We start from the raw sequence: 12,805 nt of genomic DNA on the forward strand, positions 1-12,805 counted from the left end.
CCGGCCACCAAAAACAGCGCAATAGCCGAGCCTTATCTTTTGCCGGCCTGGCCCGCACGACAGCCGAAGCCCAGCTCGCGCCATCCTCTTACCCTCGCGCCCCACGCGTTCTTGCGCCCTCAACTTCTGCCTCTTTTTTTCTTCTTGCGGATTCAAAGGCACCATGGCTGTGGACACGGAAACCACGCCGCTGCTGGCCCAGAAACAGCCGCACGACCAAGACAAACGCGAGAAAAAATGGGTCGAGGCCAAGATACTGTTGATGGGCTTCATCATGAGTCTGTCGCTGTCCTTCACCCAGGTGCCGTGAGTCAACCCGATCAGTCCCACAATCCACCAACTCACACCCCTTCAGCATGCTCTACGCCTTCCGCCTCATGACATGCGACGAGTTTTACAAAACCCATGAGATCCCGCCGCCCGGCCATGACCGCTGTGCAGTCCACGAAATCGAGGCCGAAACCGCTCGTCAGGTCACGCTAGTCGGCACGTCGACCACCATCGTTGGTATGCTCCTCCCTAACCCCCCGCCAAGCACCCGACTGATGCCCAAACAGGCGTCATGAACCTGCTGCTCAGCGGCTACATGATCAAAAAACTCGGCCCCCGATTCGCCATGGTCCAGCAGACCTTCTTCCCCGTGATTCGGTTGATGTGCCAAAACGTCGGAGGCAAGCCAACTATGCATCATGCCCTTGGCCGACATGGCAACTAACTGTACCGCAGTCATGGTCGGCGGCATGACCGGCATCATCATCATCCAGTCCACCCAGCTCATCTGCCTCTTCGGCGGCCCTGCTGGCTACATGTACGCTGCACATTCCCCTTCACCAGCCCATGCACCCCAAGACTGATAGCCAAGGCTCGTCCTCAACACCTTCATCTCCGAAGTCGTGTCTCCCGCCCAGCGCACCGCAGTCTTCGGCAAGCTCCAAGGCATCATCATGTTCGGCACCGCCCTGGGCTACCTCCGTAAGTGCCGCCACCGGCCCGCCGTCCCCGCCACGACCCCCGCTAACAACAACATGCACCCCCCCAGTCGGCGGCGTCTTCGGCGACCTGTTCGGCATCCAAGCACCGTGGGAGATCGCCATGTGCTCCATGGCCTTTGCCACCCTCTACGCCTACTTCTTCCTGCCCTACGTGCCGCCGCCGAAGCAGGACGAAGAGTCGGAGAAGAAGCAGGGCCTGTCGCGCTTCCTGGGGCCGGCCAAGATGCTCGCCCCGCAGAGGTGGCGCCTCCCCGACGGCCGCATCAAGCGCCACTTTGGCGTCCCGCTGCTGTTCGGCGGCATCTTCACCGGCGTGCTGGCCACGGGCTACATCCCCACCCTCATCCAGATGTTTTCGACCATCAAGTTCGGCTTCGGGACCAAGGAGGTATGAATGCCGCGCTCTCTGTCTCCCTTCCCCCCCCCTACAGCCCATCACACAGCGCGCTGACCCGCCCCGCCCCCCGCGGCGCACGACAGAACGGCGTCCTGATGTCCTACTACTGCGTCATCCGCGGCACCTTCCTCACCTTCGCCTTCCCCCACATCATCGACCACGGCCGCAAGTGGTTCGCCACCTCCACCCTCTTCAACCCCCACGCCTCATGCACCAGTACGTCCCCAGCGGCGGTACTCCCACCCGCCCCATCCCCCCACTCCGCCCACCTCGCACCCCCCACCACCACCACCGCCACCACCCCGACATCCAAACGCTCCCGCCGCGTCTCCGCCGCCCAAGACATGGAAGCCGCCATATCCACCTGCCTCGAAGACTCGGCCGACCCCTCGACCGCCATCCTCGACCCGACACCGACGTCGACGACCGGCCCCGCATCGCAACAGCATTCGAGCAGCGCCTTCGACCTCTTCTTCCTCAAATGGAGCCTCGCGGCCGACGGGGTCCTGACGGGCCTGGCGGCGCTGTGCGCGCAGTCGTGGCACGTCTTCGCGGTGGCGACGCTGCTGCCGCTGGCGTCGGGCAGCGCGTCGGCGGCCAAGAGCGTCATGATCGACATGTGTCCGGCGGCGCAAAAGGCCGACGCGCTGGGGGCGATTAGCTTGGTGGAGATGGTGGCGACGCTGTCGACGTGTGAGTGGTTTTCGCTCTTTCTCTATTTCTCTCTTTCCCCCGTTTTCTGTCTCTTTCTCTCTCTCTCTCTCTCTCTCTCTCTCTCTCTCTCTCTCTCTCTCTCTCTCTCTCTCGCTCTCTCTCTCGCTCTCCCTCTCTCTCTTTTTCTTTTTTTTTTGGTTGCTCGACCCGCGCTGATCATATGAAAATAAACGACAAACAGTGTCCGTCTTCGGCCTCGTCTTCTCCTCGCTCGCCGAGGTGGGCCGGCCCAACCTCGTCTTCGTGTGCAACGCCGCCGTCGCCGTCTTCGCCACCCTCATGCTGCTCGGCTGCCGCTTCCCGCCCGCGGGGAGCGAGAGGGTGGATCGGCTTAATGTGGACGATGATGATTATGATGATGACAATGAAAATGACGACGATGACGTAGGATCGGAGGGGGGTGGTAGCGATAGTAGTGGCGGTAGCGAGCGGAGTGAGGGCGTGGAGAGGGTGGTGGTGCTGCCCAAGGGGGGGAAGTGAGTGAGGGGGTTTGGACGAGGTGAGCATGCGCGCGGTTGGGTGGGTGAGTGCTGCTGCTGGGGGCGTTGTGGAGGAGAAGAGGAGGAGGAGGAGGAAGGGGAAGAAGAAGAACGAAGAGAGGGAGAGAGAACAAAAAAGGTGTGATGCATGGTCTCGGTGTTGTGGGTCAAAATATCTGGTTTCTTTCCTTCTCTTGTCCTTGGCGTTCGGATGCTGCATTACATGACAGATTGAGAGGGGGAGCAATTCCCAAAAAATTGTAGGTAGGTATCTGATCTGATGAGTCAATGCTGGCCGGGAATGATTGCGAGACAAAAACGAATTCGGTAACCGCCTCCTTAGTTAGAATTTCAGCTTTTCTAGTCTCAAAAGTCGTAGGTTATACATCTTTAAAATCACACCTTCGCTCGCTTGAGGAACGACGGATGCTCCCTTGTCGTGAAAGCTGCCCGTCACACTTGTACAACGCAGTAAAGTTGAGTCATGAATTTTTGATTGTGTTTTCCATTTCCAAAGAGAAGGATTAGTAGATACATACTGCGAGGAGAAACACATCGCCGGAAAATGAAATGCCGTTGCAGCTCCCATTGCTTGTCTTAACTAACGTGGGAGTTTTTTCGATGACGAAAGATGCGGAAGACGAAAGACGTGCGAAATTTATAGAGAAAGTATGGACTCTGAAGTCTCCAACGCCATCTGGCACCCGCGGGCTCTGTTGCTGAGCATGCATCCAACTCTTGCTTCCCCTCCGCTCCTAATCCCATTTCTTACACACCAGAGTCATCCACCTCGACCGAGTTCGCCTCGGCATACGTCGACCAAGCCGAGCACGTCGAGTTCAGCGTATCCGAATCGATCAGCGAGTCCTGGACCTCGGTGTAGCGCTCGAGAATCTGCAGCGCGAAGCCCTCGGACGTGTGCCAGCCGATGTGGCAGTGCATCAGCCAAGCGCCCGGGTTGTCCGTCTCGAACGCGATCACGAGGTAGCCCGACGCATCCAGCGTGGCCGTGTCGCGACGGGGCGGGTTGTCCAGGCTCAGCGTCGTGGTGCCCTCCTCGTAGCTGCCCGTGCCCGCGGCGAGGATGAAGAAGTCGTGGCCGTGAAGATGGATGGGATGCGGCACCGCGTTGTCCGTCTCGATGACGAAGAAGTACCACTCGTCGGCCGTGTCGAGCTGGACGACGCCCGACGTGTTGGTGAAGTCGAGGTCGTCATTGTAGACCTGCAGAAGCGTCGGGTCCGCCCAGTCGACCTGCATCGAGGTCGAGTTCATGTACCAGCGGAACAGGTTCTCGGAGTTTTGGCCGACGGTGACGGCCTCGGCGAGCGAGGTGCCCGAGGTGGCCGTCTTGGACACGTAGGGGACCAGGTCGCTGCTGTCCTCGTCGACGCAGGCGTCCGTGTAGTCGTAGGCCGAGGTGGTGGGGGTGTCGGTGGACGAGCCGTAGTGCACGATGCCCTTGATGTCGTCGCTGTTGTCGTTGTCGGAGCAGGCGCTCTGCGGGATGGCGCGCATCCAGAAGTCGGAAGCCACCGAGGCCTGGTCGGCGGTGACGACGATGTCGTAGCGCTGGCCCATGGCGATGTCGAGCACCGTGGTCTCGTAGGGCTCAATGGGCACGAGGTCCATGGCCATGACGGTCATGGTGTGGTTGTCGATCATGAACTTGAAGTGAGTGTCGATGGCGCCGTTGACCAGGCGCATGCGGTAGCTGGTGCCCTCGGTCAGGTTGACCTCGAAGCGCGAGCCCGTCACGGTGCCCGAGTCGTTGTAGGTGTTGGTGCCGTTGATCAGGCCGGTGTCGAGCGTGGGCGGGCCGCTGGCCTGGGCCGAGGCGTACAGCTCATCGACGGTCGAGTGGTCCCAGTCGTTGAGGAAGATCATGCCCAGGTCCTCGTCGTAGTTGGACGTGGCGGGGCCGTTGACGATGATGCCGCCGAAGACGCCCTCCCAGGCCTGCAGGCCGATGTGGGAGTGGTACCAGGACGAGCCGTACTGGGTGGCCTTCCATTCGTACGTGTAGCTCTCGCCGACGGCGATGGGGCACTGGGTGATGGACACGACACCGTCGTTCTGGTTGGTGTAGTTCTGGCGCATGCCGTGCCAGTGGATCGAGGAGCCGTTGCCGCTGGTGGTCAGGTCGTTGGTGACGTGCACGCGGACAGTGTCGCCCCAGTCGGCGAAGATGGTGGGGCCGGGGATGCTGCCGTTGACGGCCATGGCGGAGCGCGAGACGCCGTCGGGCGAGACGGTGACATCGCTCACGACGAACCAGTACTCGCGGACGACGCCCGTGTCGGGGCCGTCGTTGTAGTAGTCGGTGCTGATGTCGTAGTCGCACCAGGTGGTGCGGTCGTCGGCAGTGTTGCCCGAGCAGGTCGAGGTGGCGGCCGAAGAGGTGGCGGTCGAGGTCGAGTTGGTAGAGACAGAGGCAGAGGCAGAGGCAGCGGCCTGCGGGGCGGCGGCCGAGAAGCCCAGCAGGGCAGAGGCCGCGAGGAGGAAGCTGGACCTCATGGTGGCGGACCGGAGAGAGCGAAAGACAATGGAGGGAAGCGAACTGAACTGGCTCTTCAACGAACGCACGCCAGACTGGTAAAAGAGTGAATGGAGAGAGTGATGATGATGGAAAAGGCTGATGCAGTGAGGCAGGGTGAGGATCCCAATCTTTTATCAGAGAGCCAGAGAGCCGTCATGGCTGGCAGCGCCCGATGAGGAAGACACCATCCGTATCCGCAGGAGCACGGGAACGCGTGGCGCTGCAGGAGGGCACTCGTGCCAAGTGGGCTCCGGCCATGTCGCTATGATCTGCGGCGGCATAGCACCGTGTAAGCCTCTGGGCGAGAGTTTGATAGATTGAGGGGCTCAAGGCCCCAGGAACGGCCGAAGAAGGCGCGGTAGGGCGGATGGCAGGGCGCAGGGGCCGCCATTGGTCGCGACTGGCCCGCGGTGGAGGCTCTTCCGGGCCAGGCGGCGGCGGCCCTGTCCGACCTGTCCGACGGGCGCCATTTGCAAATGGCCCCAGACGTGCGGGCAGCTGCGGCCATGGCCAGGCGTCGGAATGCCGATGATCTGCACATCCGGGCGGCGCAACGACTGACGCGGCCTTGGCGATGCCTGAACGCGTCAGCCCCGCGCCGGCGATGTTTTGTCGTTGGCGTGTCGTTGGCTCTCCTGGCAGCCTCAGCCCACCGACGATAAGCTCTCGGCCAGGACGGGCGCTAGGGCGACGCGAGGCTTGGACGTTGTGATGCGACAGCAATACTTGCCGCTTCGGGCTGCAGTGCGGCGGCAGTGGCTGCCGAGGCGTCACTGCTGCGGAGAAGCAGGAGCCACGGGGCGGGGAATTGCCTCGGCGAATTGGCGCCGCGGTCGCTGTCGCGGGCGCAGTTGTGTCGTGTCGTGCCATGCCGTGTCGTGTCGTGTCGTGAGGCTCGGAGTTTCTGGTGTCGGAGGTTGAGTGCTGGTGCTGTTCCCGGCTGTTCCCTGCGCCTGCTCCATGCTCCATGCTCCCCCCCATATTGCTCGTTTGCTGCCGGGGGCTTGCAGGGCTGAGCTAAACTTAGGCGCCCGTTCCTGGCGGCGTCGTCAGCTCAAAGGCGAAGGCGCCCCTGTCGCTTGTCACGACAAGCGAGTACTTTCCCGATCATCGGGCCGCTCACAGCCTTCACGACTGCGTCATCCCCCAATCGCGCCCGCATGGCCAGCTGCGTACGTCCGCCGGCCGCGGCTCAATCGCCTGTTTCAACCTGAACCTTGCTTGACTCGACATGCCGCCGCCGTGCGCGTGGGCCGCGACGCGTTCCCGCCGCCAGGTCCACTCAGCCTCTCCATCGCAGCACACTGGCGCATTTGCCCTTTGCGGCACGGATGCAGACGCCCTGGGTATCCCAGTGTCCCACCTGCGCCGAGTCAGCGCCATTGGCTCGTGCCCTCACTACCGCAGGGACATGGGCGCCCAGGCCCGCCGGCTCAGCCCAGCGGATAGCCAGAGCAAAAGAAAGACTTACGCACCTCTTAGGCCTGCCTCCGCGTATATACCCCCAGTGTTCGCCAGCGACCCAGATATGCGAAACGAAGGCCTCCCTTCTCTCTACATTGTTCAGTCGTTACTCCAAACAGGAGCTGCATACATCCCTACGCTCTTTACTTTTTAACCAACCAGTCCAAACGCCATCATGGTCTCCATCACCTCTCTCGTCTTGCTCGCTGCCTCCAGCATTGCATCCGCCGCCTCTGTGCCTTTGGAAGCCCGCGCTGCTGCTTTTGATTCCAAGATGGTTTATGCCTACGGCGCCACTCCCGACGCCGGAATTGGCGGCGTCCGCTTGACCTACGGCGATGGTGAGCCAGACCAGAAGCAGTGAAGTTAACTCGACGCTGACCGCCCAAACCAGGCACCGCCTTCGTCGGCAACCGCCCTCCTTCAAACGTCTCGGTGGCCTCCAACATCACCTTCTCTTGGGACTCGTCCTCGGGCCCCATCGGCATCAGCCCCAACTCGTCCAACGTCACTTTCGGCCAGAGCCAGTACTTCTACATCAACCCCAACGGCAGCGCCTTCGACAGCGTGCAGATCAGCGACTCGGCCCCCTCTGACAGCTACACCGACACCGGCTTCGTCTTCTACGGCAACTGGCTCTTCTGGAAGTCGGACGCCGGCAAGCTGGAGTCCAAGTTCTACGCCACCCCCTCGGACGAGAACGGTGTCTGGACCCTGAAGTGGAACGCGGGCAGCAGCGACGACGGCACCAGCGTTCCCATCTCGCTCCGGACCATCGCCCCGTCCGAGAACAAGAGGGTTTGATCGAGAACTGCGAACTGAGGATGAGAACGTTTTGACAGAGGGGTCGAGCACGAGACGCAGAGAAACGAAATCCGTGGCAGCCACTACCTAGCCTCCTTTAACTTTTGCCATTCTCTTCTTTCTTGCTTTCTCTTGTTCAAATAGCAATACGAACGTGTTCCCGTTGATTGATGTTCCGAATGCAATGCCTATCTTGATCTGTTCCGTGCACACTGAGCGCTGACTGCTCCCTCGCTCCCGGCATCTTATTGCCGGCCCATAGCCGCGATCACCTCCCGGCTTGCCGTCTCCCGACCAGCGCTCCGGCCGTGCTGATCTCCATCAGCCTTCTAGAAGTCACACGCCCTCACCGTCTTTCTATTCGCCACACCAGACGGGCCTTCTGGGTGTCTATGGGAAATTCAATAGTCTATGTTTCACCGAAGCGTGGGTATTGATCGGCCGGTGCTATGCAGGTTTTCTGAGACATGCAGTTGTGCCAATGCTCTTTTTGCCGTCGCCGATTGCCGATCTTGCCCTTTGTCGCGCTGTTGTTGAGAGCTTCTAGATCTTGCAGCCTTACACCGAAATTTGGGCGATCAATAATGGGCTGTAAGTCTCGATAGTCGATAGCCCAAAAAGCAAGGGCCAAAGCGGTGAGGTTCTACCGGCCACTCAGCCCTATGTTGCCCCAAGCGGCTCTCTGGAGCCCTATAGAGCTAGTCTGTGGGACTTTGAGACATGGCAATTTCTCCCACCCCTTTGGCCTTTCTTTTTTTTTCCGTGTAGTAGTCCTTGAGCTGACGAGTGGAGAACTAGGCTCGGAGCTGTGTGCAGGAGAAATAACACCGCCCCAGGGTCGCCGCATAGCGCTACTGGAAAGTCTAAAGAGCAGGAGTGCTGGGCTATTGCTCCAGGGTTCGCTCACTGCAGGGCTGCAAACAGCTAGCGCCACGCGCGGAAAGGGCACACGTGCCGCTGCTGACGCGGCCGTGCGGGTAAACGCTCGAATGGCAATACGCATGTGGGCACAGCCACTGGCGTCGCCTTTTAGTTTCAATGCAGACATCGTGGGGGCGGCTGACGTGCTGGATGGATCGGCTGCTTCTGCCGTCCGCTTGCAGTGCGTGGGTGGGTTGCTAGAGGTCTGGATGACTGGAATAGCGCCGGTCACTCGCCGGGTGCTGGAAAAGCGGCACATGCTCGGGCTGATCACACTTTAAGGGTATGCACGCCGTCGATGGTCCATCTCTTGTTAGCATGGCGCGCATGATTGCCGCCGTTATTACTCCGGCAGCTAGCTGGTAGTGAGCCGCACTCAGTTGTTCCTCCTGCCGTGCCGGCGGCCTGACCTAAGCCGCAATGGCAGGTGTAGAAAATCAGCATTGACGAACTGTCTTACTGCTAGACATGGGCTCGGGCGCCTAAACAGCCGCGGGGACGGAGCGTGTGCGGTCGGTGTTTATGCCTCGGACGTGTGATTTTGACGGTCTTGTTATACTACAGCAGTGAATTCAGGCCGGCAGGCGACACCTATTTCCTCGGTGACCTGTTCACTTTCCGTGCGATCTGTATGGCTCGCATAAATCCTGCTCATCCTCCAGATCTTGCCCTTCTCAGTATTGATCCTCGGAGATAGACTCGGCCTCTGCTGATCTCCGAGCCACACTTCACACTATACTCGCACCGCCACACCCACAACGGCTGCGCAAACACGTCCTTGTCGCACCGTGAAACTAAGCACTGCCAAGAAGACGGCTGCAGCCCCCTTTCCCGCTGACTCGTCCGCGTCATGCAGGCTTGTCGCCCGGCGTTTCGTCCTGCAAACACGACGTCAGTTGCATAGCCACGCATCACGACTATTATTGTTTTCGAACTGGAAAACACCGTCTTCTCGAGGACGGCATGAATCGAGCTGAAACCTGGGCAGGCGCCTGCGTTGTCCCGAAGTCATATCGGAGAATTTGACGGGAATCGATTTTTCCATGTCCAGTGTCCGTTGTGCCGCCTGCAAATGTGGGCTGCCGATGCAAGCATAGCAGCCTCAACGAGCTTCAGTGATGGTGATGCTGTAGTGCTTACCACAAAGATAGATGGTCAAGATGGAGTGATGGAAACAAACGAACGACTGCCCTCACAAGTCAAGAGCTATCGGCCACGACTTTCTCGGGCCGGTGATACACGCCGCAATGCCTATCAGCCGCTGATAAGAACCGGAGCTCTACTCTGACCTCCACCAACTCACCCCACCACCGCTTCCCACGATGCACCACTTCAATCCTCCTCCTTCTCGGGGAGCGTCACAGCCCGACAATCGCCAGCACCGCCATCCACCCTGACCAACCAACAACAACCCCACCTCACACAAAAACCACCAACACAATGGCGCCCCCACGTGCACCACCACCACCACCACCTCTGACCATCAACCCCCCGCTCCTCAACTCCGCCAACCCCTGGGCGACCACCCTCTCGCACCTCCTCACCCTCTACGCCAGCCCCTACACCGGCGCCGTCACCACCCGCACCAGCCTCCTCGACGGCTACCCCCACGACGACGCCATCAACCAATACACCTTCTTCTCGCCCACGACCCAAACCCCCAGCACCTCTACCACCGACCCCTCCGCAACCAGCGCCAGCGCCAGCGCCAGCCTCAACACCCTCGGCTACAGCCCCCTCCCGCTTCGCACCTACCTCTCCTTCATCACCACCATCTCCGCCGCCGCCACCGCGTCAGCTCCCGCCGAAAACGAAAACGGACTCGGCGGATCAGGCGGCCTCCGCCGCGACAAACCCATCATCGTCTCCGTCACCGGCTCGCCCGCCGACGTCGCGCGCTGCTACGACCTCATCCGCCGCTGCGCCGCCACGGTCTGCATGCCGCTCGCCATGGAGGTCAACCTGTCGTGTCCGAACATCGACGGCGGCAAGCCCGTGCCGGCCGCGTACGACCGCGCGGCGGTGGTGGCGTACCTGGTCGCGCTGAGGGGGGCGGTGGCTGAGGGTGTGGACGCGGACGGGGACGCGGGGGACGGCGAATCAGTCGAGGGGGATGGGGAGAAGAAGAAGGCGGTGGTGGTCCCGATCGGTCTCAAAACACCCCCCTTCACGCACGCAGGCATGTTCGCTGACTTCGTCGCGGCGCTGACCGACGTCCTCCCCACGCCCATCTCGTTCGTGACGGCCGTCAACACGCTCGCGCCATCGCTCGTCCTCGTGCCGTCCAACCCCAACCCCAACCCCGACGCTCCCGACGCCAACACCACCACCACACCGTCGTCGTCGCTGCTCCGCCCCGCCCTCGGCAGCGCCACCGGCCTCGGCACGGGCGGCATGGCGGGCGCGCCGCTGCACCCGCTCGCGCTGGGCAACGTCTTGGGGCTGACGCGGGCGCTGGGCGCGGCCGAGGCGCTGCGCGGCCGCGTCATGGTCGTCGGGGTCGGGGGCGTCGAGGACGCGGAGGGGTGGAGGCGGATGAGGGGGGTGGGGGCGGGGGCGGTGGGCGTGGGGACCGCGTTGGGGAGGTTGGGGGTGGGGGTTTTCGAGAGGATTTGGAGGGGCGTGGAGGGCCGGGCAACGGCGGGGGCGAGGCTTTGAGGTGGGTGGGTGGGTACGGTGTGGCGTGTGAGGGAGTGAGTGGGTTGTTTAGCGGTGTTCGTGTCAGAGGGTTGCTTGGGGTTGGAGTTCCCCGGCGATTGGGGAGGAGGATGAGCGCATGGCGGATGGGGGAGAAATCAACTGTTGAGTTTGCACGTCGGTCTTGTTCAACGGTTGGGGGATCGCAAATCCGTGAGCAAGTGGGCCGTGGAAAAGGGATCCTTCAAGGAATAATCTATCACGATTTGAAATGCGTTTCGGAGTTTGGACAACATCCGGGCCTCCACACGAGAATCCGCCGGACTGTTTTGGGCTGCGTACGAATCCATGACTACCTGTCTCGCTACTATACCAGAGTTTCAAAATTTATCAATTCGATGACATTACCAGCAGCTCGCCAGACCTAAGAATTACCGATTGGACTTCCTGATGTTTCTCTGTACTCCTATTCCACTCCACCCGCCAGATATATCCCATCTCACTTTGGCAAAGTAACTCGCTGATCTTGTCGACCTGAGTGACAGCCAGCTGAGTCAAGCCACTGTAATACCCAAATCGTCCACTCATACACTCTGTACCATTTCTTCCGGATAGAAAAATCCGATATATCTAGCTGCACCAAGTGGTGCCACCTTCTAATAACCTTGGGCAATGCAACAGAGTGACCGAAGCTTGTTGTGAAGTCTATGCTAGCAATATGCCAGTATTGCTTTGTGTCATCCACTCGCTTTACTGGGGCCGAAGCTGGATTTAGAGTTCCGCACCCCCATACGCTCGAAGTGCTTATTGTAGTAGTATATGCTTACGGATAAAGGCATGACGACCTTTGAAATATCCGAACATCTTGCTGCTTTGTAGCTTTATCCACGGTTGCCATGCCGGATTTCATATTCACACAAAATTGCTTTACGAAATCTTGGTTATTTGTCTGTGTAGTTTGGTAATATCTTAGGTGCATTTTGAGATTAACATTGGTACTATATGCATATATTACTGTTTATTAAATCGCTATCTAGGATTAGGTCGAGGGAAGAAGCGCTACCAAATAGAGGACTCTAGAAAGGCATCCGCCTCTAACGCTGACCAAAGATAATTCCACCTGCATCTATGGCCGCAAAGTTATCACGAAGAATATTTTAAAGGGAGATAAAGTCGCAGTATCCAATACCCTAACCATCTTCAACACGTAGATCGTCTTCTTGGAATGGATGAAGAGCTGTGACGCTTGAATGGACCATCTCATCATCGTGAAGACCGCTCATACGGTCAAGAGAGAGACAATAAGAGTCAACAGGACCACTCCAGCTCGCGAAGCGTAGATAGGGACTAGTTATCGTGCGCGCAAGGCAGCGTTGGGTTGAGGGACAGAGTCAGCCACTAACAACTATAGCGGAATAAACAGTGCTTCGTGAAAAATTGATTCATTGGCATGCGATATATTTTTTCATGGTCGACCCTCACCCCAACTCTGAACCTTCTATAAATCTTTCCACCCTGACTCCTTGGCCTGTACGCAAGAGCCTCCGCAGAAAAACTCTCGTCTACTCTCGTTCAACAACTGCTCCGTAATGCCATACTCCGTAACAGATCGTCGTAAGCTCCGACAAACGCGATGTATGTCTCAAAAATCTATAATCAAGAATCGAAAGAGAAAAAAATAGTCTAGAATCTCTAGCGTCCGGTAGGTCTACGGGTTGGGGTTGTAGAGCTTGGCCATCGACTGCAAAAAAAAAGTTGAAACGTCAGTTACCTGCACACAGCCGAACAAAACCTCACAAGAGGCAAAAAAAGAAGAAAAACCAAACGGCAAAGAGAGGGGGGGGGGGGGGGGGGGGGG

General features: G+C 59.4%; 5 protein-coding genes across 5 annotated transcripts in view; 3 read left to right on the top strand and 2 right to left on the bottom strand.

The window, feature by feature from the left end:
- Positions 1 to 163: 163 nt before the first annotated feature.
- On the top strand, positions 164 to 2,583 carry BKCO1_4000113 (major facilitator superfamily transporter; the record flags this gene model as incomplete). The annotated part of the gene is made up of 7 exons (XM_020275531.1): positions 164 to 306; positions 356 to 507; positions 727 to 808; positions 863 to 972; positions 1,040 to 1,380; positions 1,473 to 2,082; positions 2,285 to 2,583. The coding sequence occupies 7 exons, from the start codon at positions 164 to 166 to the stop codon at positions 2,581 to 2,583; spliced, it is 1,737 nt and encodes a 578-aa protein (XP_020134267.1).
- A 767-nt stretch (positions 2,584 to 3,350) lies between these two features.
- Positions 3,351 to 5,099, bottom strand: BKCO1_4000114 (multicopper oxidase; the record flags this gene model as incomplete). Its single annotated transcript, XM_020275532.1, has 1 exon — positions 3,351 to 5,099. The coding sequence occupies one exon, from the start codon at positions 5,097 to 5,099 to the stop codon at positions 3,351 to 3,353; it is 1,749 nt and encodes a 582-aa protein (XP_020134270.1).
- A 1,661-nt stretch (positions 5,100 to 6,760) lies between these two features.
- Positions 6,761 to 7,389, top strand: BKCO1_4000115 (cytochrome p450 protein; the record flags this gene model as incomplete). Its single annotated transcript, XM_020275533.1, has 2 exons — positions 6,761 to 6,926; positions 6,980 to 7,389. The coding sequence occupies 2 exons, from the start codon at positions 6,761 to 6,763 to the stop codon at positions 7,387 to 7,389; spliced, it is 576 nt and encodes a 191-aa protein (XP_020134269.1).
- Positions 7,390 to 9,750: 2,361 nt separating this feature from the next.
- Positions 9,751 to 10,968, top strand: BKCO1_4000116 (dihydroorotate dehydrogenase; the record flags this gene model as incomplete). The annotated part of the gene is made up of 1 exon (XM_020275534.1): positions 9,751 to 10,968. One exon carries the CDS (start codon positions 9,751 to 9,753, stop codon positions 10,966 to 10,968), a length of 1,218 nt encoding a protein of 405 aa, XP_020134272.1.
- Positions 10,969 to 12,655: 1,687 nt separating this feature from the next.
- The window catches only part of BKCO1_4000117 (thioesterase family protein), a gene marked incomplete at both ends in the record, with an annotated part of 1,206 nt that continues 1,056 nt past the window's right edge, over positions 12,656 to 12,805 (bottom strand). The window contains one exon of the mRNA XM_020275535.1: positions 12,656 to 12,688. Coding sequence (XP_020134271.1) covers positions 12,656 to 12,688 — 33 coding nt within the window. The remainder of the gene's footprint in view (positions 12,689 to 12,805) is intronic.

This window comes from Diplodia corticola (assembly GCF_001883845.1).
Source record: "Diplodia corticola strain CBS 112549 chromosome Unknown scaffold4, whole genome shotgun sequence".
NCBI lineage: Eukaryota > Fungi > Ascomycota > Dothideomycetes > Botryosphaeriales > Botryosphaeriaceae > Diplodia > Diplodia corticola.